The sequence below is a fragment of the Pezoporus flaviventris genome, unplaced genomic scaffold (genome assembly GCF_033815535.1).
Source record: "Pezoporus flaviventris isolate CSIRO_AGI_PZ_B2104156 unplaced genomic scaffold, CSIRO_AGI_Pfla_v1 ptg000213l, whole genome shotgun sequence".
Classification (NCBI taxonomy): domain Eukaryota; kingdom Metazoa; phylum Chordata; class Aves; order Psittaciformes; family Psittacidae; genus Pezoporus; species Pezoporus flaviventris.
Window position 1 is genome coordinate 4,190,903 of NW_026892761.1, and position 19,746 is coordinate 4,210,648.

Genomic DNA, 19,746 nt, shown 5'->3' on the forward strand with positions numbered 1-19,746 from the left:
GCTCGGTTGGAAGCGGTGTGTTCGCAGGGCTAAAGCGCAGTTGCATGGCCAGGGAAGAGAGTTTTAACTGCTTGGGTATGGCTGCTCCCAGGCAATTTTGTCATGAAATGGGGGTAAAACCTCAACACAGCTTTGAAACCAGCTGTTCCTGTGCAGGTCTGGGGTGTGGAAGGGATGGGTTGCAGGGCTGTGAGTGGGGAAGCCCAGGAGCAGGCACTAGGTCTTTGAAATCTTTCCCTCAAGTGTTCCTTGCTGAGGGTAAGGATCTAACTGTCAGCCTGTCTTGGCAGCAAGGACACCCCTGTGGAGAAGAAGAAGAAAGGAAAGAGGAAAAATGAGATACCGGTGGACAGTTTGGATTTGGATCAGGATCTCCTGAGCCCATCTGTGCAGAGCCCAGAGGAGTCTGCGGAGTCAGCCGACAGCCAGGTATGGCCAAAGCCCTCAGCTGGCTCCTTCATTGCTCCTGGCAGCTCCCCTTTCCCAGCATGGTGTGGGGAGGCAGGTCAGCCCCACAGGGCTGGGGAGCTGCACATGTCTCTGTAGGGCTCCTCTGCCTCAGGTTTCTATGAGGCTATGTGGGTCAGGCGCTGATGGAGACCTCAGTACCACAGCAATGGGTTTACCTCCAAGGGCTGCCTATTCCACCACCTCCATCCCACTGGCTGGGCTAGAGATCAGCAGCCTTGGGGCTCGCTCTGCTCAAGCAAGGAAGAGGTACTTGGTGTGCCCATCTCCCCCCTGAGTGCCTTCTTCATCCCACACACAGAAACGCCGCTCAGGACGGCAAGTGAAAAGGAGGAAGTACAACGAGGACCTGGATTTCAAGGTGGTGGATGACGATGGCGAGACAATAGCTGTGCTGGGAGCTGGGCGAACCTCTGCACTCTCAGCCTCCACTCTGGCGTGGCAGGCAGAGGTAGGGCTGGATGTGGGGCTGGGTGGTGGGGCCTCCTGCGGGGTCTTCCAAGGGTGTCAGTGCCAAGGTCTGAGGAAGTGGGGGATCCCAGCATGAAAATGAGGAGAGAATGTGCCTGTCTGAGAGGGTGCAGGCTGGCTTTGCAACACTGTGAATGCACAAGGGATGGGCAGGAGGCGTGTAGGTCCAGCTGTCACCCTCCTGCTTGGAGACTAAGGCCTCTGGAACATGTTGTGTAGCTGGACTTGTCCCTGAAGACCGGTCATACCCACCTTTGGCTCCTGTCTCTAGCTCCTGTGCATGAGGTTAGTCTCTCAGCTGAGGGTTTTGTCAGTACCAGGTCATTGTTTTCAGCCCATGCTGCTGCTTTCCATCAGTGCCTTAGAGTGCAGAGGTGCCCAGCCTGACACCATCAGCCAGGCTGATCTGCAGGGAGTGTGGCAGGGGTCTGGGCAGCATGGCAGGGACCAGCCATAGTCACTGCAATTTGGGCCTTCTCTTCTCACTGGTTCAGCCCTGGCCCCTGGTGGATGCTGGCAGCTCCTTTCTGCTGGTCTCTGTGTTGGATCCTACAGCTTGTTCGTTGTCTCTGGTCACCAACAAAGCTGACAGATAGTAATAATGATCACTGATTGTCTTCATAGTGTTCCTGTGTCCCTCTCTAGTCCCCTTTTCACTAAGCTTTGGGGAGGTGCCTACAGTGCTGCTGCCCACAGCCGTGTCCCAGCTGGGCTTCAGGCAGTGATCTTTCTAAGTGAAGTTTCCAAAGAAACAGGTGGGAATGGGTTGCCTTTAGCATGTGTCTGTGCTGCCACGCTGCAGCATGGACTCAGTCCTGGGCTTCCACCTCATTGTGTCCTGCTCCAGATGAATTATTAAGGCTGGTGTCTGATGGCAGCGAGGTTCTCTGTTGCTGCTCTGGCTCCTGCCAGCAGGCTTGGCTAGGCCTGGCTGTGGCTGCTTCCAGGGTCAGGACTGACCCAGCAGGTCACAGTGGGAGTGCTGAGGCCTCAGAGCTGGCCCCATGGCCTGGACTTGCAGCTTTTCCCCCTGTATCCTGGCCACGTTCCTCAGCAGCTCTGAGGTGGTGCAGTGCTCCTCTGTCAGCCTGCCAGCAGTGAGCATTGGACCTATGTAAGCCATGCAGCCTGGGTCAGCTCCCAGCCATGGGATGCTGCAGGTGGCTGCGATGGCAGCACTGTGCTCCTGGCTGTGTTCACACAAACCCTTTGTGGCCATGGTCAAGCTGGAGCTCAGCAGCACCAGGGTGGATGCCTGGGCATGGGGAAACACAGCGGCTGCAGCGGGAGCATCTCTGCCTGTTCCCCTTGGTGGTGTTACCCTGGTGTGGGGCAGAGCTGCCCAAATAGGGCAGAAATCCCCTTCTGGGCCACAGGACTGCAGCTGAGGGGTGCAGACTTTTCTGGGACACTTGCACCCTCGCTGGCTGCCCTGGTTTAGCTGGAAGGACCCACACAGCTAAATATGACAGTGCTGTGGCCTTGGTGGCCTGGGTTGCACATGGCAGAGGGTGGGTGTAGGCAGACTGGTAGCATCTGCACCCTCACACCCAGGAAGGGTTCTCCAAGCACAGCTCTCCCAGCTCTGCCTGCCTGGCTCCTGGGCTGGGAGAGGAGTGAGAGGAGGGTGCTGGAGGCCATGCGATGAGCAGGGAAAACAGCTCTGCTCTCCTGTCCCCAGGAGCCTCCTGAGGATGATGCCAATATCATTGAGAAGATCCTTGCCTCGAGGATGGTGCAGAAGGAGGTGAGTGGCAAAGATGTCAGTGGGGCTGGAGGTCCCTGGGCAGAGGAGAGATGGGACCTGGCTGCTTTGTGCAGCAGGGACCTGAGATGGAGCAGCAGTTGGTGCTGCTGTGCCATTCCTTGCACTTGCTCTTCTCAGGGTGATGCTGTGGTACGGGTTGGGGATGACTATGGTGCCTCTCCTGTCCTGGGCACCAGAAAGCCTCTGGAGACGGGTCGGGCTTGTGCTCGTAACATGGAGGTGTTTGAGTCCCCCTTGCTCAAGGGTGGCCTCACAGCACATTCCCCAGGGCCACCAAGCCAGGGCAGCAGCACACTGAGGGCCTGGCCATCCTCACCATGTGTGGTGCTCAGCCTGCCTGGAGCCCGTGGCCGGGCAGGGGATGCCTGCCTGCTCCCAGGCCACGGAAGATACCCCCAGCTCCTGCACAGGCTCTTACTGTCACTGATTCTCCTTCCCTTGGTTTCAGACTCATCCTGGGGGCCTGGCGTTTGAGATGGAGGAGTTCTACGTCAAGTACCGGAACTTGTACGTGCAGCGTTGTGATGCTCTGTGCTGTGGCACGTGCACTGTGCGTGCAGGAGCAAGGGCTGGGTGCTCCTACCTCTGTCCCATCCCCAGCATCCCTGTCTCACTACTGCTGTCCTCTGGAGCAGGCCCCAGCAGTGGGAAGCAGGAAAGCTGCTGTGGCCGCAGTGCTCACTCTTGGCCTGGACCTCGGCCATGGCTTCCTCCAGTTTGGGGTTTCACATGGGGAGGCATAGGCTGGGTGTTCTCTGGGTCACTGGGAGATCCCTGCTGGTCTGGGTGGTGGATGGGATTGGTCATGTTTCATTGATACTGGTTTTTTCCCTCTGCAGCTCCTACCTCCATTGTAAATGGGCAACTCTGGAGGAGCTGGAGAAGGACCCCAGGATCTCCCAGAAGATAAAACGCTTCCGCAACAAGCAGGCTCAGATGAAGCATATTTTTACAGAGGTGAGAGCTGAGCACAGCAAGGAGCTGTGTTCACCCCCAGCACACCCAGCCTGGGCTGAGCGATGCCTCTGGTACCTCCCTGCCCCAGCAGGCCAGCTCCAGGTCCAAAATGCAGGGCTGGGTGTAGCTCAGGGATCCTGGGTGCTGCCCAGAGCCCTGCCTGTGTGCTCTTGCTGACAGGCAGCAGCATGGCACCTCCTCGAGCTTTCAGGCTGGATTGAACCAGCACAAGAAGATGAGCGGGTGGGGATCCTGGAGCCAAGGGGCCATGACAGCACCCTGAACACCCATGGTGTCACTGGCAGAGATATGGGCAGGGTGACAAATGTCACTTGCAACGCTGGAAGCGTTGCTCAATGGGAGGGAGGGCAGCGTGGAGTGCTGGAGGTGCTTATGTGGTGGAGCAGAGGTGCTGTGGGAGAGGGAGCTGTAAATACCTGGGCTTATACCTGCCTGCTCTGCTCTACAAGCAAATTAATCTTGTTTAATATGAAAGGTGTTCTATAATTTATCTTGCTGCTTCAGAGATAGTTGTTGGATCCCCTCAAACTGCCCCTTACAAGTGTAAACGAGGCCAGTAGGCTGTGAACATTTCTCTATGGATGTAGTTGAAAGCTGGGGGTGTGTGTCAAGTTTCTCACTCCCAAGACTGTTTGGGGTCTTTCCCAGGGTGCAAAGAAAAGGCAAGTGTTGGAACACATTGTACCACTAACAGCTTAGCAAGGAGCAAATGCTCTTTCCTGTGATGAACTGGGGCTTGGGGAGCTGTGAACATCAAAGCCTGTTTTTTCTCCTTCCCAAGCCCTAGACAGTGTGTCTCTCTGAGGACCACTGCTAGTCTGAAGCCCACTCCTCCCATGGTGTTCCTGGCAGGAGGATGAGCTTTTGCCTTATGAACAGTTGCTGCTGGTGGCTGCTGAAAGAGAGGCAGAGACAGAGGACAAGGTGTCATCCCTTGCAGAGGAGTGGAGTTCTTCGGGTGCTGTGTGTGGCTCTCTGGATGCTGTGCATGAGCAGCATGCAGCTCAGGGCTGTGTACCTTGGGGCCATATGGGCTGGAGAGAACATTCCTGCCTCCCAGCAAGGGCAATGTGGAGCTCGCTACCGCACTAAAGAAAGAGCTTTGCCTTCTCTATCCTCCCTGCCTAGAGACAGATGTCATGTACCTGTGTCCAGGGCACTTGGTGTGCTGCACACAGCCAGCAGCATCCTGGGGACAGATGCCCCGCAGCTGTTTACTGCTGCCCACCATCTGTTTAACCCTGGAATCACCTTGAACTTCCCTCTTTTTACTGTTTGCTGTCACAGCCTGATGAGGATTTGTTCAACCCAGACTATGTGGAGGTAGATCGAATTCTGGAGGTGGCTCACACGAAGGACCCTGACACTGGGGAGGTGAGTGGCAGCATCTCTTGCCCCATGGAGGGAGGGAGGCTTGGCAGGAGCCCCAGACTCAGGATGTGCAGCATGTGTCATCTCAGAGCTCCCTGAGGCCTTCCCAGCCTTGCACAAAGTGAGTCTTGTCCCCAGAAGACCCCTTGGCACAGGGCTGAATGGGGGCTGCTGACTGTCCTGTGACTCCTGCATGCTGGGACTGAGCTGTGAGCCCTGCCCTGTCTCTGAGCCTGTGTCTGTGCTGCAGGAGGTGACTCATTACCTGGTGAAGTGGTGCTCCCTGCCCTACGAGGAGAGCACCTGGGAGCTGGAGGAGGATGTCGACCCAGGGAAGATTAAAGAGTTTGAAGCCCTCCAAATCCCTCCAGAAATCAAGCACATGGTAACGTACCCAGAGGTAACGTACCCGGCTGGCAGCTCGCTGCCCTGGGCAGGCAGGGACTGTCTGTGTCTTGCCAAGGTCCAGCAGTGCTGACCTTCTTGTCCCTGCTGCTGCAGTGCAAGCCCTGTGTCCTCCCCTCCAGATGGGTTAGTTAGCAGGACCTGAGGGTGGGATCTGGAGGCCAGGACCTTGCTGTGAATCAGCTGTCAATGACTGTTCTGAAGCGTGGTCCTGATGCTCAGCCCCAGAAGCAGGGTCTGGCCTCACTGAGCGTTAGCTTCTTCCTCTCCATGGACCTTGGTCCTGCTCTCTCCTCCTAGGAGCGCCCAGCATCTGAGTCCTGGCAGAAACTGGAGAGGTCCCGGGAGTATAAGAACAGCAACCAGCTGCGGGAATATCAGCTGGAGGGAATGAACTGGCTGCTCTTTAACTGGTATAACAGGTGAGGAGGGGCTGGCACCCTGTGCTCCCATGGGATGTCCTGCTGGCAGTAGGGCCCTGGTGTGTGCAGTCATGAGCTGGGGGAGAAGAGCTGACAAACACGGGCTGACAGAGCAGCCACCGGGATCTTCCGGTGCTGGAGCTGGCAGGCAGCTGCCAGGAAGTCTGTGTTTGTTTTAGCTTTGCAACTGAGTCTTCTGGAATGTTTCTCCCTCGTAAATGCTGATGAGTCTTGGAGATAGTAGGGCTTAGCTATGGGTGTAAGATACACCTGAGGTTTGGTATTGGCCAGGCTACTAGTGACCCATTCCTGTGGCAGGAGTGCAGGATATGCATGTTCTCAGCTGCAGTAGGCCATTAGATGCATGGTTTACCGGCTAGTGTGCCCCCAAAGGACAGCATCTTCACACTGAGTCCATCATCTTGCAGGAAGTTGGATGGTCTGGCTTACCCACACCAGTTTGAGCCACTGTACCAATGTCCCCCCACCCTTCATACTGCAGGGTCAGAGAGGTGTGGGAGTAGGTGACATCCCATCAAGACAGGGTGGCTCCTGCCTCTCAGAGCCACGTTCAACCGCCTGTGTCCATCTCTGCAGGAAAAACTGCATCCTGGCTGATGAGATGGGGCTGGGGAAGACAATCCAGTCAATTACCTTCCTCTCAGAGATATTCCTCATGGGCATCCATGGCCCTTTCCTCATCATTGCTCCTCTCTCCACCATCACCAACTGGGAGAGGGAGTTCCGCACCTGGACGGAGATGAACGCCATCGTGTACCACGGCAGCCAGATCAGCCGGCAGATGATCCAGCAGTACGAGATGGTGTACAGGGACACACAGGTGATTGACACACAGAGCACACCCAGGATGCATTCCCCAGCCCTGGCTTTCTTTACTTGTGAACCATGTGGAGCTTTTGGTTCACCTGAAGAGGGACAGGTGATCTTTTAAGACCCCTTGGCTGTCAAGGGCTCAGGGTGCACTGTGTATGAGTGAAGAACAGGCCCAACTCATGCAGAAAGGGGAAAAAGCAGCAGAGCTCCCACTGCAGTTCTTATCCAGGCCTGTTTGCTGCCCTGAAGCAGTGTCTGGTTTGGAGAGATGTAGCCTGTGGCCAACAAGGAGGCTTGCAGGAACCTGCCTGCTGCTTGGGAGAGATGAATCTGGGGAAATCCCAGCTAGGAGCCAGATGCTAACACTGATACTGTCATACGGTATGTCTGATAGTATCCTGCCACCCTGCAGGAGTCAAGTGCTGCATATGGTTTATGTCTCCGCAGGGGAACCCTCTCCCTGGGATCTTCAAGTTCCAGGTGGTTATCACCACCTTTGAGATGATCCTTGCTGACTGCCCGGAGCTGAAGAAGATCCAGTGGCGCTGCGTGGTCATTGACGAGGCACATCGCCTGAAGAACAGGAACTGCAAACTCCTGGAGGGGCTGAAGCTCATGGCCCTGGTGAGCATGTCCTGCACCGGTTCATGTGGGAGCAGGGTGGGACAGAGATGGCCATGCCGAGCTGTCAGGTGCCATTGCCATGTACTGCTCAGACCCAGTGTCAGGGCTGAGAGCTCCCTGTCAGAGGGAAAAACATCCAGGACCCATCAGGTTGCTGAAGCAGTGCCAGTGATGGGGGGGGGGGTCCTTTGATTGATGGGGCACTGGTGCCCTGTAGCCATCACAAACTCCTTTCTGCTCTGTGCCTTCCCATCTGTGTGCACTGCCAGGCAGAGCACTGCCTGGCCTTGCAGTGCAGCTTAGGCTGCTGTAGCACATGGAAGCAGTGGCTGACCAGCCGTGCACAGCATCCTCTGGTCATGGTGTGCCTTGTGCCGTGTTCCCTTTTGTTCTCCCTGAGCTCTGAAGAGGGACATCCTGCCCCAGGTACACAGAATCTTGGGCTCTGCCAAGTGTCCCCATCAGTGCCAGCACAGCTCTGCCTGTGGGTCTTGTGCCAGGGAGCAATGTGGGATTCTTGGATTCAGCTGTCGTTGCTCCCAGGACACTCCCTTAGATGTGTCCCAGTTCAGCTCTGTGCAGCACTCACAGAGTGCTCCTGAGGCAGGAAGACAAGGAGCATTGTGCTCTGGGACCCCTCAGACCCAGCCAGTAGGTGTGAGCTCTCAACCTGTTTTCTGTGTGTACCCAGGAGCACAAGGTGCTGCTGACAGGGACCCCGCTGCAGAACTCGGTGGAGGAGCTCTTCAGCCTCCTGAATTTCCTGGAGCCACAGCAGTTTCCCTCAGAGACAGCCTTCCTGGAGGAGTTTGGAGACCTGAAGACAGAGGAGCAGGTACCTGGAAGAGTGATGCTGGTGACTGTTAGTGCAGGCCACTGGGACCCATGTTCACCAAGCCAGGCACACTGTCAGATGTGTGCTTCATGGAAGTGAATAGGACTCTGCTGGGAGAACAAAGTGTGACAGAGCCCTCGACACAGCCTTGGAGAGAGGAGACCATCCTGTGCCAAGGCAGAGGTCTGCTCCCTGCCTGGCTCCCTACTGCCTTTGCATGCCTGGGCAGCAGAGCTCACCCGGCTTTCCCACCTGCTCTGTCCCAGCTGCTTCAGGGTTATCTGTAGTGGGTTTCCAGTGTGGGGAGGCTCTAGCATTGCAGGCCCCTCTGCTGTTGTCACCGTGTGCTTGCCATGCAGGAAAGGCAGTGAATGTCTGTTGTTGCTCCGGCAGGTGAAGAAGCTGCAGTCCATCCTGAAGCCCATGATGCTGAGACGGCTGAAGGATGATGTAGAGAAGAATCTGGCACCCAAACAAGAGACCATCATTGAGGTGGAGCTGACCAATATCCAGAAGAAATACTACAGGGCCATCCTGGAGAAGAACTTCTCCTTCCTCTCCAAGGGTGCCAACCAGCACAATATGCCCAACCTCATCAACACCATGATGGAGCTGCGGAAGTGCTGCAATCACCCGTATCTCATCAACGGTGAGGGCTGTGCACAGGAGGTGTTGGGGGCACAGATATTACTGCAGCATTTCCTGGTCCCTACTTGCAGTGTTCACCTAGCTTGGCAGCCAGCTCAGGTCCTCATGCCATCTGCTGCTGGTTGTGGTTGTACATCCAGGCCCCACACAGGATGCAGTGATCTGCCTTATTGCCCCCACAGGCAGCCCAACTCCCCACAAGTACTGGTGGACACATTATGGTCTTAGAAGCTTGCTTTGTTTGGGGGTGTTCCCAGTCTGGCTTGTTCTGCCAAGCTCTGAAGAAGGAGTAGAGTAACAGGAGTGGAGGGGCTTCTTGGTGGTCTCTAGCCAACCTCCCTTGATCTGATCGACTGCATGGGTCCTGTTCCTCATGTGGTGGCTTACTATTGCCCTGGATGGGAGGCTGGGGCAGCTGCAGTGCCAGCCTCACCAAGAGCTCTCGTCCCTTCTCACCTGGCAGGGGCAGAGGAGAAGATCCTGGAAGACTTCCGTAAAACACACAGCCCAGAGGCGCCAGACTTCCAGCTGCAGGCGATGATCCAGGCCGCCGGGAAGCTGGTGCTCATTGATAAGCTGCTTCCCAAGCTGATTGCTGGTGGGCACAAGGTGCTCATCTTCTCCCAGATGGTGCGCTGCCTCGACATCCTGGAAGACTATCTCATTCAGAGGCGGTTAGTACAGGCTTCAGCATTCACCACAGCTCCTCCACATCACCTCCATCCTGCACTTGTAGAGACAAGAGGGGCAACAGCCCAGGGTGGGGATTTGGCCATTCTGTGCCCACGTATCAAAGGATCCAAGCTACAGGCTACTGCTGGTGGGTGCAGAGACCCCAGAGCTCTGACCTCTCCGTTTTGCATTGCCCAGGGCTAGTCCTAGGAGTGACCAAGCAGAAATAGGCCCTTCCTTTGGTCCTGGTTCCCATATCCATGCACCATGCATGAGGTCCTGATGATTTTGCCTTTCTAAGAGGAACAACTTTGAGGAACAACTACAGTGCACACAGGCTGATGGGGCCTGAGCCTCCGCTTGTGCACAGGTCCTGCCAGTGAATCCCAGCTGCCTGTGTACCAACACAGAGCCTGGGGGAGGGAGCAGGAAGGGGTTTGTAAGCCACGTTGAGGCCCTGCTGTGACCCTGCTCTCTCCTCTCCCGGAGCAGGTACACCTATGAGCGCATCGACGGGCGGGTGCGCGGTAACCTGCGCCAAGCTGCCATCGACCGCTTCTGCAAGCCCGACTCCGACCGCTTCGTGTTCCTCCTGTGCACGCGGGCGGGCGGGCTGGGCATCAACCTCACTGCTGCCGACACCTGCATCATCTTTGATTCGGACTGGAACCCACAGAACGACCTGCAGGTAACGGGACAGGCAGCCAGGAGATCCTGCAGCACAGCTCCTGCCTGTCATTGCAGCAGGGATGGAAGGGCGGCCGCCTCCGGCTGTAATGGGATGGGTTGTCCTGCTGGGAGAGCTGGCAGGAGTGCAGGCAGAGGGGACATGTCATGGGGAGATGACACTGTGGCTCTAAAAGCACTGGTGGGCCACAGACCAGGCAATATTATGACCATACGTGGTTTTGGAGGGGGTGAAGTGATGGGTGCCCTGCATCTGCAGAGACCCAGGGCTCCACTCTGAGCCCTGAGTCTTTTCCCAGGGGTGCAGGGGTCTCTGATCCCTGCTCCAGGAGCCCTGCCAGGTTGGCCACAGGCACTGGGTGAGGGTGCTCTGGTGGGTGGGAGCTGACTGTGGCTCAGATGGGTGAGTGGTGGGTCCTGGTGCACAGTCCCCATGCTGCTGGGCTCACTGCTTGATACTGTGCCTCCTGCCCTCCCAGGCTCAAGCTCGCTGCCACCGGATCGGGCAGAGCAAGGCAGTGAAGGTCTATCGCCTCATCACCAGGAACTCCTATGAGAGGGAGATGTTCGACAAGGCCAGCCTGAAGCTGGGCCTGGATAAGGCTGTGCTGCAGGACATCAACCGCAAGGGCAGCACCAACGGGGTAGGTTGGCTGCTGGATGGAGTGGGACCAAGCGGGAGGTGCTGTGAGAGAGCTCTCGTCCTTTCCCTGCAAGACACTGCCAGGCTGGAGCAGAGACTTGGGCAGGCTTTGTGGGAGGGAAGGCCTGTTTCCATACAGTGGCATTGCTGTTGTTTGACCTGGGACGCAAGTGGTGCTGTGTTTGGGTGACGTGGACTGACATTCTTGATAGTCCCTCAGGCAGCATTTTGAAGAGTCCTCTGCTGTAGCAGCAGGAGGTCTGGGTTGGCTTGGGGCAGAGGGAGGGCTGTGCCCCAGGGCAGCTGGCCAGGTTGGTGATGCCCCCATGTTTTGGGCAGGTTCAGCAGCTCTCAAAGATGGAGGTGGAGGACCTGCTGCGGAAGGGTGCCTATGGCGCCCTCATGGATGAGGAGGATGAAGGATCGAAGTTCTGTGAGGAAGACATTGATCAGATCCTCCAGCGCAGGACACAGACCATCACGATCCAGACCGAGGGGAAGGGCTCCACCTTTGCCAAGGTGAGCTGTGCTCCACTGGAAGGGAAGGGGGATTCCCTCAAGGTGGTGGGGGACGTGGTGGGTTGATGTCTTCTCACCTGTGTGTTGAGATACATCTGCATGGAGGCCAAGCTCTCCTGCCTGTTCTGCTTCCCGAAGCTGGGCACTGCTGTGCCATGGGAAGCTGTGCACTGTGTGGCCCTGACATCCCTACAGGAGAATGCTCAAGGAGCCAGCTCCATGCCACACTTGCGACTGGTGTCCACTGGGGGCATGTGTCAACATGGGGTGTAACACCCTGTGGCAGCCAGGTTGTGTGCTGCAGGTGTGTTGGGGATGGCTGTATGGGGGAAGGCATATCTGGATGGTGAGTTGCACCCTATTCATTCATCTTCTTCCACTCCCAGGCCAGCTTCGTTGCATCAGGAAACAGAACTGACATTTCCTTAGATGACCCCAACTTCTGGCAAAAGTGGGCCAAGATAGCAGAGCTCGATACAGATGCCAAGAATGAAAAGGTAGGATCCAGTTCATGGCCTGTGTGCCCCACAGCTGATCTGAAACTGCGTGGTGTGGTCTCCAGGCAGGAGCTGTGTGCTTCCACTGGGCTCAGGGAAAAACCCTTGGGCTCAGGCCAAACCAAAGTCCATGTGAGCCCTGGCACCCGGGGCAGAAGGGAGCATTTGTCCTGGCAGCACTGGAGAAGGCCTCATTTGCTGACATGAGTTTGTTGCTCCAACCCTTTGAGCCCTGGAGGTTGCAGTGCTGGGCACATTTCTTTGCACTGCAGCCCCATCTCCCACCGCTGCAGGTCTCCATGGCTAAAGAGGTGGTGAAGCGTGCTGGGTGCCCCAGCTCTCCCAGCTGAGGCAGCAGTGCCCATAGAGATGATATTAGCAGCAAGAGGGAGGCCATGCAGCTCTGCAGAGCTCACCACTATAGCAGGGAGAATGGGAGAGGGTGTGTGTCTTTCTCTTGTGTTTGAAATCCAGGCAGATCTAAATGACACGGATCATTCTGCAGAGCAGGGGTAAGGAGAGGAGGCAGGCACATGCTGTCTAATTTCATACTGCTGCCTCCTGCACCTTCTTGGAAGCCACCTTTCCTCTTCCAGCCCACCTATTCCCCCAGCATAGAAATGACACAGCCTCCAGCACAGCGTTCTGTGCAGGCAGTGCTGGGAGGGCCAGGACTATGATTCAGAGCTGAATCAGCTGCTGGTTGTCAGCAGTTTGAATCCAGAAGGCATGATTTTCACCCTGCCATTGTTCAGACTGAAGTTTGGGTTGGCCAGGAATTGTCTCACACAGGTAATTTGGAGCAGGTATCTATTGGGAAGGTGATGACTAGCCACAGGGCTGGGAAACAGAGGCGTAAGCAGAGCAGAGCGGTAGCGTGGAGGAGAAGACATGCTGTGCCCTGATGGGAGGCAGGTATTTCTGCCCATACCTGAGTGCGTTCTCCTCTGTGAACCTCACAGGAGAGCCTGGTCATCGACAGGCCCCGGGTGCGGAAGCAAACCAAACACTACAACTCCTTTGAAGAGGATGAGCTGATGGAGTTCTCCGAGCTGGACAGTGACTCGGATGAGAGACCCACACGCTCACGGCGCTTCAATGAGAAGACACGCCGGTACCTGCGGGCTGAGTGCTTCCGTGTGGAGAAGAACCTGCTCATATTCGGGTGAGTCTCACCCCCACTAGGCAGCTCCTGCAGGGAGATGCTGGAAAGGTCTCTAGTTGCACAGGTGTATTTACGCTCTCTCTATTCCTGCTGTTTCCAGCTGGGGACGCTGGAAAGATATCCTGACCCATGGGCGGTTCAAGTGGCACTTGAATGAGAAGGACATGGAGATGATCTGTCGGGCCTTGCTGGTCTATTGCGTCAAACACTACAAGGGGGATGAGAAGATCAAAAGTTTTATCTGGGATCTCATCACGCCAACGAAGGACGGGCAGAACCAGGCTCTGCAGAATCACTCAGGTATTGCCTGTTCTCTCTGCTGTTGCACCTCTACCCGTTGCCGCTGTGCCAGCCTGTAGGACCGAGGCTGAAGAATTCAGAGCTGATTGAAGCAGCCAGCAAACAGTTGTGCTTGAGCACCACAACTCTCTCTGCACCTCACAGAGGAGGCGGCTGCCATGGGACTGACCTCCACGCTGACCCTCAGAGCCAGCAGCAGGGGTTGACTGGGTGGGGAAGGCTGTTTCCTGCCTCCCAGTGCCATGGATGGTGCAGAGAGGGCCTTTGTGGTGGGAGCAGAGATGCCATCCCGCTCTCAAGTGAGCACTGCTGAGTTTTCTCTGCCTTCAGTGCAGCGTCTGTTCTCTGTAGGCATCCCTTGGGGCTGGAGCAGTACAGCAAATAGAGCCCACCATACAAACAGCATCATGCAGCCACAGTGGCTTTTCTTTAATGATATGAAGCTGGTGCTGGCTCCTTGGATCAGCTGGAGGGCTGTGGCCTGCGCTGGGAGAGCCGGCTGGGGGAGGCCATGGCCCTTCCTCAGAGTGGTCAGAGCTCCACAGCTCTGTGCTGCTCATTGGGTGCTTGTGATCTCTGTGCTGTGGCTCACAAAGAAGACTGAGGTACCAATCGTGTTTGCAGAGAGATGACCAGGATCCAGGCTTCCCTGATGTGCAGGAAGCAACAGCAACCTCCAGCCTGTGCTCATGCATCCTGGGGCCATTCCTTCTCAATCTTTATCTGAGTGACTGTGAAGGGCAAGCACAGCACACAGGCTCTGAGCTCTGCTCTGATCCAGCCCCATCCTGCCTTCTATCCCAGAACAGGCTGAGTTTGACCAGAGGTCATCAGGCCAATTCAGTGCTGGAGACAGCTGCCCTGGTGCTCATTGCAGAGCCCCAGCAGGCTGGAGCCCTTGTCCATCTTTACACACATAGGCAGGAGAGGACATGTACAAGGCCCTGCCTCAGAAGCAGCTGCCCAGGGAGGCATCAACCAGGAGTTGTTTCCATGTTCTGCTGTGAAATTGCATCTTATTTCAAGGTTGAAAATGTGTTTAATTTTCAGCTCCAGCCACCCAATCTCATTTTATCTTTGTCAGCCTGATGGGACTGTGCTCCTTTTCCCCTCGCTGTCTTTGCCAAGTGTAAATGCCCCCTGCAGTGATCCTGCAGCCCTCCTCCTGAATAGGAAACAACCCTTAAGAGATCGGATCATCAGGACTGACTTCTGGTCTTTGATCGTTTGGCCCCCTCTTGTCTGACCTCTTGTTCAGATCACTGTGTTGTCCAATAGGGTGAACTTCAGAGCTGGCTGTAGTGTCTGGGTAAGGCTCTAAGAGCTGTGCCCAGGACCAAGGTCCCTTCCATGCTTTTGTATGATCATAGAATGACTTGGGTTGGAAAGGACCTTAAAAATCATCTGGTTCCAGCCCTCCTGCCATGGCAGTGGTGCCTGGCCTGGCCCATAGTGCTCACTGACTGCCACTTGCTGTTACAGGCTTGTCAGCACCAGTGCCCAGAGGCAGGAAGGGGAAGAAGACAAAGAACCAGATGCTTCTTCCCGAGATAAAGAATGCAGACTGGCTTGCCACCTGCAACCCCGAGGTTGTCCTGCATGATGACAGCTACAAGAAGCACCTCAAACAGCACTGCAACAAGTGAGTGCAGGAGCCAGCTTGTGGAAACCATGGGCTTGAGGGCTTTTAGCATGGGGAGGGTGGGAAGGAGCTGTGAAGGGCTCACAGCCCATGCAGGTTCATTGTGCTCCAGCTGCTGGACTGCTCTCGGATGCTCCTCCAAGCTAAAAGGAGCTGTATCCTGAGCAGCACACCTCTGGCTGCAGAGCCCCAGCAGATCACAGGGCTGGGCACTGTGGTGTGACCACGTGGCTGGTGCCCATCCTGCTGTGAGATAGTAGGTCCTCCTGTGCAGGGAAATGTGGTGTCAAGCAGGTTTCCCTGGCCTTGCTGACCCTCAGAGCATCCCCTGCAAACACTCTGGTGAGGGCTGTTGGACCAGGCCCTAGGCTGGCATCTGAGCACCTGCATGCTAACGTGTGTTCCTCTCTGCTGCTCCTGCACAGGGTTCTGCTGCGGGTGCGAATGCTCTACTACCTGAAGGCTGAAGTGCTGGGGGAGGCTGCGGACAAAGCCTTCGAGGGAACCCCTGCCAGGTTGGTACCTTACAGTGAACCCCTGTGGTACTTCTTGGGTAGGGTTTGGCAGTTCTCAAGCACTGCTGCAGCCATCTGGGCCAGCACATCTGCGCTCACTGCAGCTCCGGGTGGTTCAGATCCTGTGGTCAAATCCCCACGTCTTGTTCAGACAAAGCTTCATCCTTAGAGGGCAGCTCTGCCTGAGCAGGGACCTCAACAGGGCTGCCATGGCCAGGCCTTGGAGCAGAGCTTGCCCCATCGCTGTGGCCTGCAGTCCCTTCCCAGCACTGAGGATAAGGGGCCAACAGGCTCTGTTAATGCCACTGAACCTGCAGCTTGCCTGCTCCTGTCCTTCCTGCAAAGACTCAGCTCTCCTTGCTTTGGAGAGAAGTGTGATATGCTGGGCTTAATTTACTAGAAGAGGGCCTGCTGCCTTCCCCAGCACAGGTGCATCATCACCAGTCTGTGGAGGGGACATTGCAGCCCACCCCCACCAGACATGCTGTTCCTCTGGGGCTGAGGCTTTGAAGTGGTTTCCCCCAGGAGATGCTGTTGACATCAGACAGGATCTCCAGTCTTTTGGTGTTGCTTGGGTGGGAGGGGAGAGGAGAGGGGCTGTGCAGCCTCCCTATCTCTGCAGAGGATGGGGATGGCAGTGGGTGGTGGTGGAGCCAGGGCTGCAGCTCTCTGAGCCCAGGGAGATGTGATGTGCACACCAGGCCGTGTGGGGCCCAGGACAGCCTTGCCTGCATTAGCTGTCCCCCAGCCAGCAAGTGATGGCTCCTGTCTCCTGCTGCCCATGCCCAGCAGTGCCCAGTGAGCTCTGTGAGGCTTATAGAGGGGTGTTCCTACCTTGTCTGCCACAGGGAGCTGGACGTGCTGCTGCCGGACATTGACTATGTGGAGATCCCAGTGGACTGGTGGAACGCTGAAGCCGATAAATCCCTGCTCATCGGTGTCTTCAAGCACGGTGTGTACCCAGCTTGTCTGGTCGGTGCCAGTGCATGAGGGGGACCCAAGTGGAGCACCTGGAGGGGACATCACATCAGTGTGAAGGGGCAGAGCTGTAGCCACACACCACAGCCACACAGGGCCAATGGGAGCTCTCCCAGGCACCAACAGCTGCCTTGTTTAGATGGTGGGGCAGGCACACTGCAGTGCCCACCATGGCCATACCTGGTCTCATAGCAGGCTCCTGGTTTTCCAGGAGCAGCATGCAGTTGCCACGTGAGGACAAGGAGGAAGGCACAGAGCCTCTCCTGGCATCCCCAGCCTTGTCTTGAAGTCCCCCTTTGGCTTCCAAGAGCCACAGGGCTGCTTTCTCTTGGCTACAACCTGCTTTGGGTGCTATGCACAGCTCCAGGCACTGCTCTGCAGTGGGGGATGGAGAGGCTGCCCTTTCTCTTTGCCTGCTGCCCAGGGGCTGTGGAGCAATTAGCAGCTTTGGGGAAAGTGTTCTGAATTTCTGAGGGTGAGAATTGCTTTCATAGCAGCCCAGAGAGTGAGAGCCACATGGGGAGCTGTGTCCCACAGAGCAGGAGGTTCTCCTGAACCAGGCTCAGGCCTGGCTTTGTGCTGTCTGTCTCCTTGCTGATGGGCCGCGGTGGTTGGCAGGTTACGAGCGGTACAACGCCATGCGGGCGGACCCGGCGCTGTGCTTCCTGGAGAAGGTGGGAATGCCGGATGAGAAGCTGCTCTCTGCGGAGCAGGGTGTCAGCGACGGGGCTCAGGACACTGCCGAAAGGTGGGCAGGGATGGAGCAGAGCTCTTGGGGGCTGCCTGGGTCACTCCTGGGGCTGTGCTGGCAGTGGGGAGGGCTGTGTGCAGGGGGGAGGAAGGAAGCAGACTGCATCAGAGCACAACGGGCAAGGCAGAAAGCAGGGGGAGTATGAAACATGAGCACCACTCTCTCCTCCCTCCTGCCAATGAGTGGCACAGCCAGAGGTGCTGTGCTGCTGCTGCCAGGGACTAATTCATTCTCTTACCCAGGGGCTGCATGGAGAAGGAAGAGGGCAGTGGAGAAAAGCTGGAAGGGCTGCCAAAGCAGGAGGTGAGTGGGATTCACAGTGATCAGTGAACATCTGCTGCCGCCAGGCCTTCCCTCCTGCCCTGTGCTGCAGGCTTGGCTCCATCAGCTCTGCTGTGAGGCACTGGGGAACCTCCACTGGAGGTGACCCAGCCCTGTGCCGGCTTTGCTGTGCCATACGTGGGCTCTGCCCTGCAGTCTGTGTCATCTCAGCTTCTGTTGTTGCCTCTGTGTGTTTCCTGCAGACCTGGGCAGCATCTCCCTTGTGGGCAGCTGAGGGGGATTGGCTGGGAATGGCCAAGGGGGGCTGGATCTCAATACTCAGCTTCAGGAGCCACGTGGGGCCCTGGCAGAGGAGTTGGTGGTGTCCTAAAAGGAATGGCCATGGGGAAAGAGGAAGAGCAGTGAACAAGGCAGCACAGGAGGGTGTGGAGTTCATTTGGGCAGCAGAAGCTGTGCACTTTAACTGTCCTGGGCAGTGGCTCTGCAGCCTGTGTCATGGTGGTGGACCTCCCCTCCAAGCTTAAAACGGATAGAACTGCCCCTCTGAGCTGTCACCTCCCCTGTGTGTGCTGAGGGCAGCCTAACCGCAGCCCTAGGGCCCAGGACACGCAGCTCTGCCTGTCCTGTCACCCTCAACCTGGGTGGCTGTGGGTACGGGGTGCTGTGTGCGGGGCTGGCAGCCCTCTCTCATGGTTTCCTTCTGCAGGACATCGTGGCCGCTGGGGTGGGTGAAGCCAGTGAGAAGCGGGACGAGCCAGCGGCAGGTGAGGCCGTGTCTCCTGCAGCATCGTGCAGGGCTTCCCAGGGCTGGCACGGCACAGCCGGGGCACTGAGACGGGCACTGCTGGGCTGGGGGGACACTGCTCTGTGTTAGTGATAATGGGTGAGGTAGCTTAACCTGGGCAGGAGGAGTCATGTCTGACCCATGTCTATGGCAGGGCAGCCAGGCTCCTGAATAGGTGGTCCCAACCAAAGCCAGTCAGGGGTGACCCAAAGCCATTCGCCTGCCCTTGTCCATGCAGTTGCCTGTGTGAGATGAGCATGCTGGTCTCAGCATTGCTGGAAGATAGCATGGGCTGGCTGGCTCTGCTGCTGAGCAGGCATCTGCAGTCCTCTCCCATGCACAGCCTGGCCTGGAGTTGTCATTCCTACCCTGATCTCTGCCTCTCTGAAGGAAGCTGAGATATGGTGAGGCTGTGAGACAGCAGCTTTTGGGGTGCAGAGGCCCAGGGATGGTCACCACAGTCCCCCAGTTATGACTGATTCTCGGCATCCCCTGTGGGAGGGCAGAGGCAGGAGGGAGCTCTCAGAGCTGGGCTGGAGGGATGCGGGACCCCATGGCTTTGAGTGTGCATTAAATACTAATGTCCTTGCTGATGTTTGAAGCCCAGGATGGCTCCGACTCAGACAGATCCTGCTGGCCTGTCTCATCTGCTCTCACAGCCAGACTGCGGAGGCTTGTCACCGTCTACCAGCGCTGCAACCGCAAAGAGCTGCCTCCGCGTGCTGAGATGCTCATGCCTGGTAACCATGGATACTGGCTGCAGGACGAGATGTTCCGGAGAGCCTCCGAGATGGACTCTGTGAACAAAGAAATGCAGAAAAGGTAACGCAGCAGAATGTCCTTTCCAGAGCTGATTGAGGCCAGTCGAAATCCTTGCGCCCAGGTAGATGTCACCACGGCTGGCATGGGGGTCCTTGCTGGGCAGGGAAAGCTGTTCCCATGCACAAGGGAGCCTGGTGGCTCCAGCAGCCAGGCTAGCTAGGGATCAGCCTTCATGGTACTGGTGACATGGTGAAAGGAAGCAAGGAGACAGCTCCCCAGGATCAAATCCAGCATTTGCTGGGCCAGGGATCACCTCCAGCCCCAGCAGAACAGTGCTGCTGAGCAGGGTTGTGAGCTTGGGACACACTGTGGCTGAGGGGTGACACACAAGCACTGTCACAGCCTGTGTGTGCAGCCTTTTTGACCCTCGTGTCTCTCACACCACTGAATTAGGCTCTTGCTCATGGCCTTGGGAGCCCCATGGCATATCCTGGTGGTGCTCTGCTCTCATTCTGTTTGTATCCCAGTAAATGAAAAGATGGTGGGACCCTCCTGGCACTCACCTTTCCCTGCCATGACCTGTTCCTGCTCTTGTCCTGCAGTTTGCACCCTGCTCTGTTCTCCGTGGCCTGTTTGCCCCAGGGCTGCATTTGTCCAGGATACTCTTCACCATCCCTGTCCTGGATCATTCCTTGGAGAGATTCGCACGAGGTGGAAGCTCACAG

At 56.8% G+C, this 19,746-nt stretch overlaps 1 protein-coding gene across 11 annotated transcripts in view; it reads left to right on the forward strand.

The window, feature by feature from the left end:
* Positions 1-19,746, forward strand: part of CHD6 (chromodomain helicase DNA binding protein 6) — a 69,803-nt gene that overhangs the window by 36,149 nt on the left and 13,908 nt on the right. For 9 of the 11 annotated variants that reach the window (XM_061441787.1, XM_061441795.1, XM_061441797.1 and 6 more), the window contains 26 exons: positions 291-429; positions 770-919; positions 2,621-2,686; positions 3,156-3,214; positions 3,547-3,664; positions 4,973-5,059; positions 5,307-5,456; positions 5,762-5,883; positions 6,481-6,724; positions 7,165-7,341; positions 8,033-8,176; positions 8,570-8,825; positions 9,288-9,498; positions 9,989-10,184; positions 10,663-10,827; positions 11,166-11,345; positions 11,732-11,842; positions 12,805-13,007; positions 13,108-13,307; positions 14,790-14,949; positions 15,375-15,464; positions 16,313-16,416; positions 17,061-17,190; positions 17,436-17,496; positions 18,182-18,239; positions 18,862-19,081. In XM_061441787.1, coding sequence (XP_061297771.1) covers positions 291-429; positions 770-919; positions 2,621-2,686; positions 3,156-3,214; positions 3,547-3,664; positions 4,973-5,059; positions 5,307-5,456; positions 5,762-5,883; positions 6,481-6,724; positions 7,165-7,341; positions 8,033-8,176; positions 8,570-8,825; positions 9,288-9,498; positions 9,989-10,184; positions 10,663-10,827; positions 11,166-11,345; positions 11,732-11,842; positions 12,805-13,007; positions 13,108-13,307; positions 14,790-14,949; positions 15,375-15,464; positions 16,313-16,416; positions 17,061-17,190; positions 17,436-17,496; positions 18,182-18,239; positions 18,862-19,081 — 3,801 coding nt within the window. The remainder of the gene's footprint in view (positions 1-290; positions 430-769; positions 920-2,620; positions 2,687-3,155; positions 3,215-3,546; positions 3,665-4,972; positions 5,060-5,306; positions 5,457-5,761; positions 5,884-6,480; positions 6,725-7,164; positions 7,342-8,032; positions 8,177-8,569; positions 8,826-9,287; positions 9,499-9,988; positions 10,185-10,662; positions 10,828-11,165; positions 11,346-11,731; positions 11,843-12,804; positions 13,008-13,107; positions 13,308-14,789; positions 14,950-15,374; positions 15,465-16,312; positions 16,417-17,060; positions 17,191-17,435; positions 17,497-18,181; positions 18,240-18,861; positions 19,082-19,746) is intronic. The other 2 variants (XM_061441792.1, XM_061441798.1) reach the window with 1 other exon arrangement.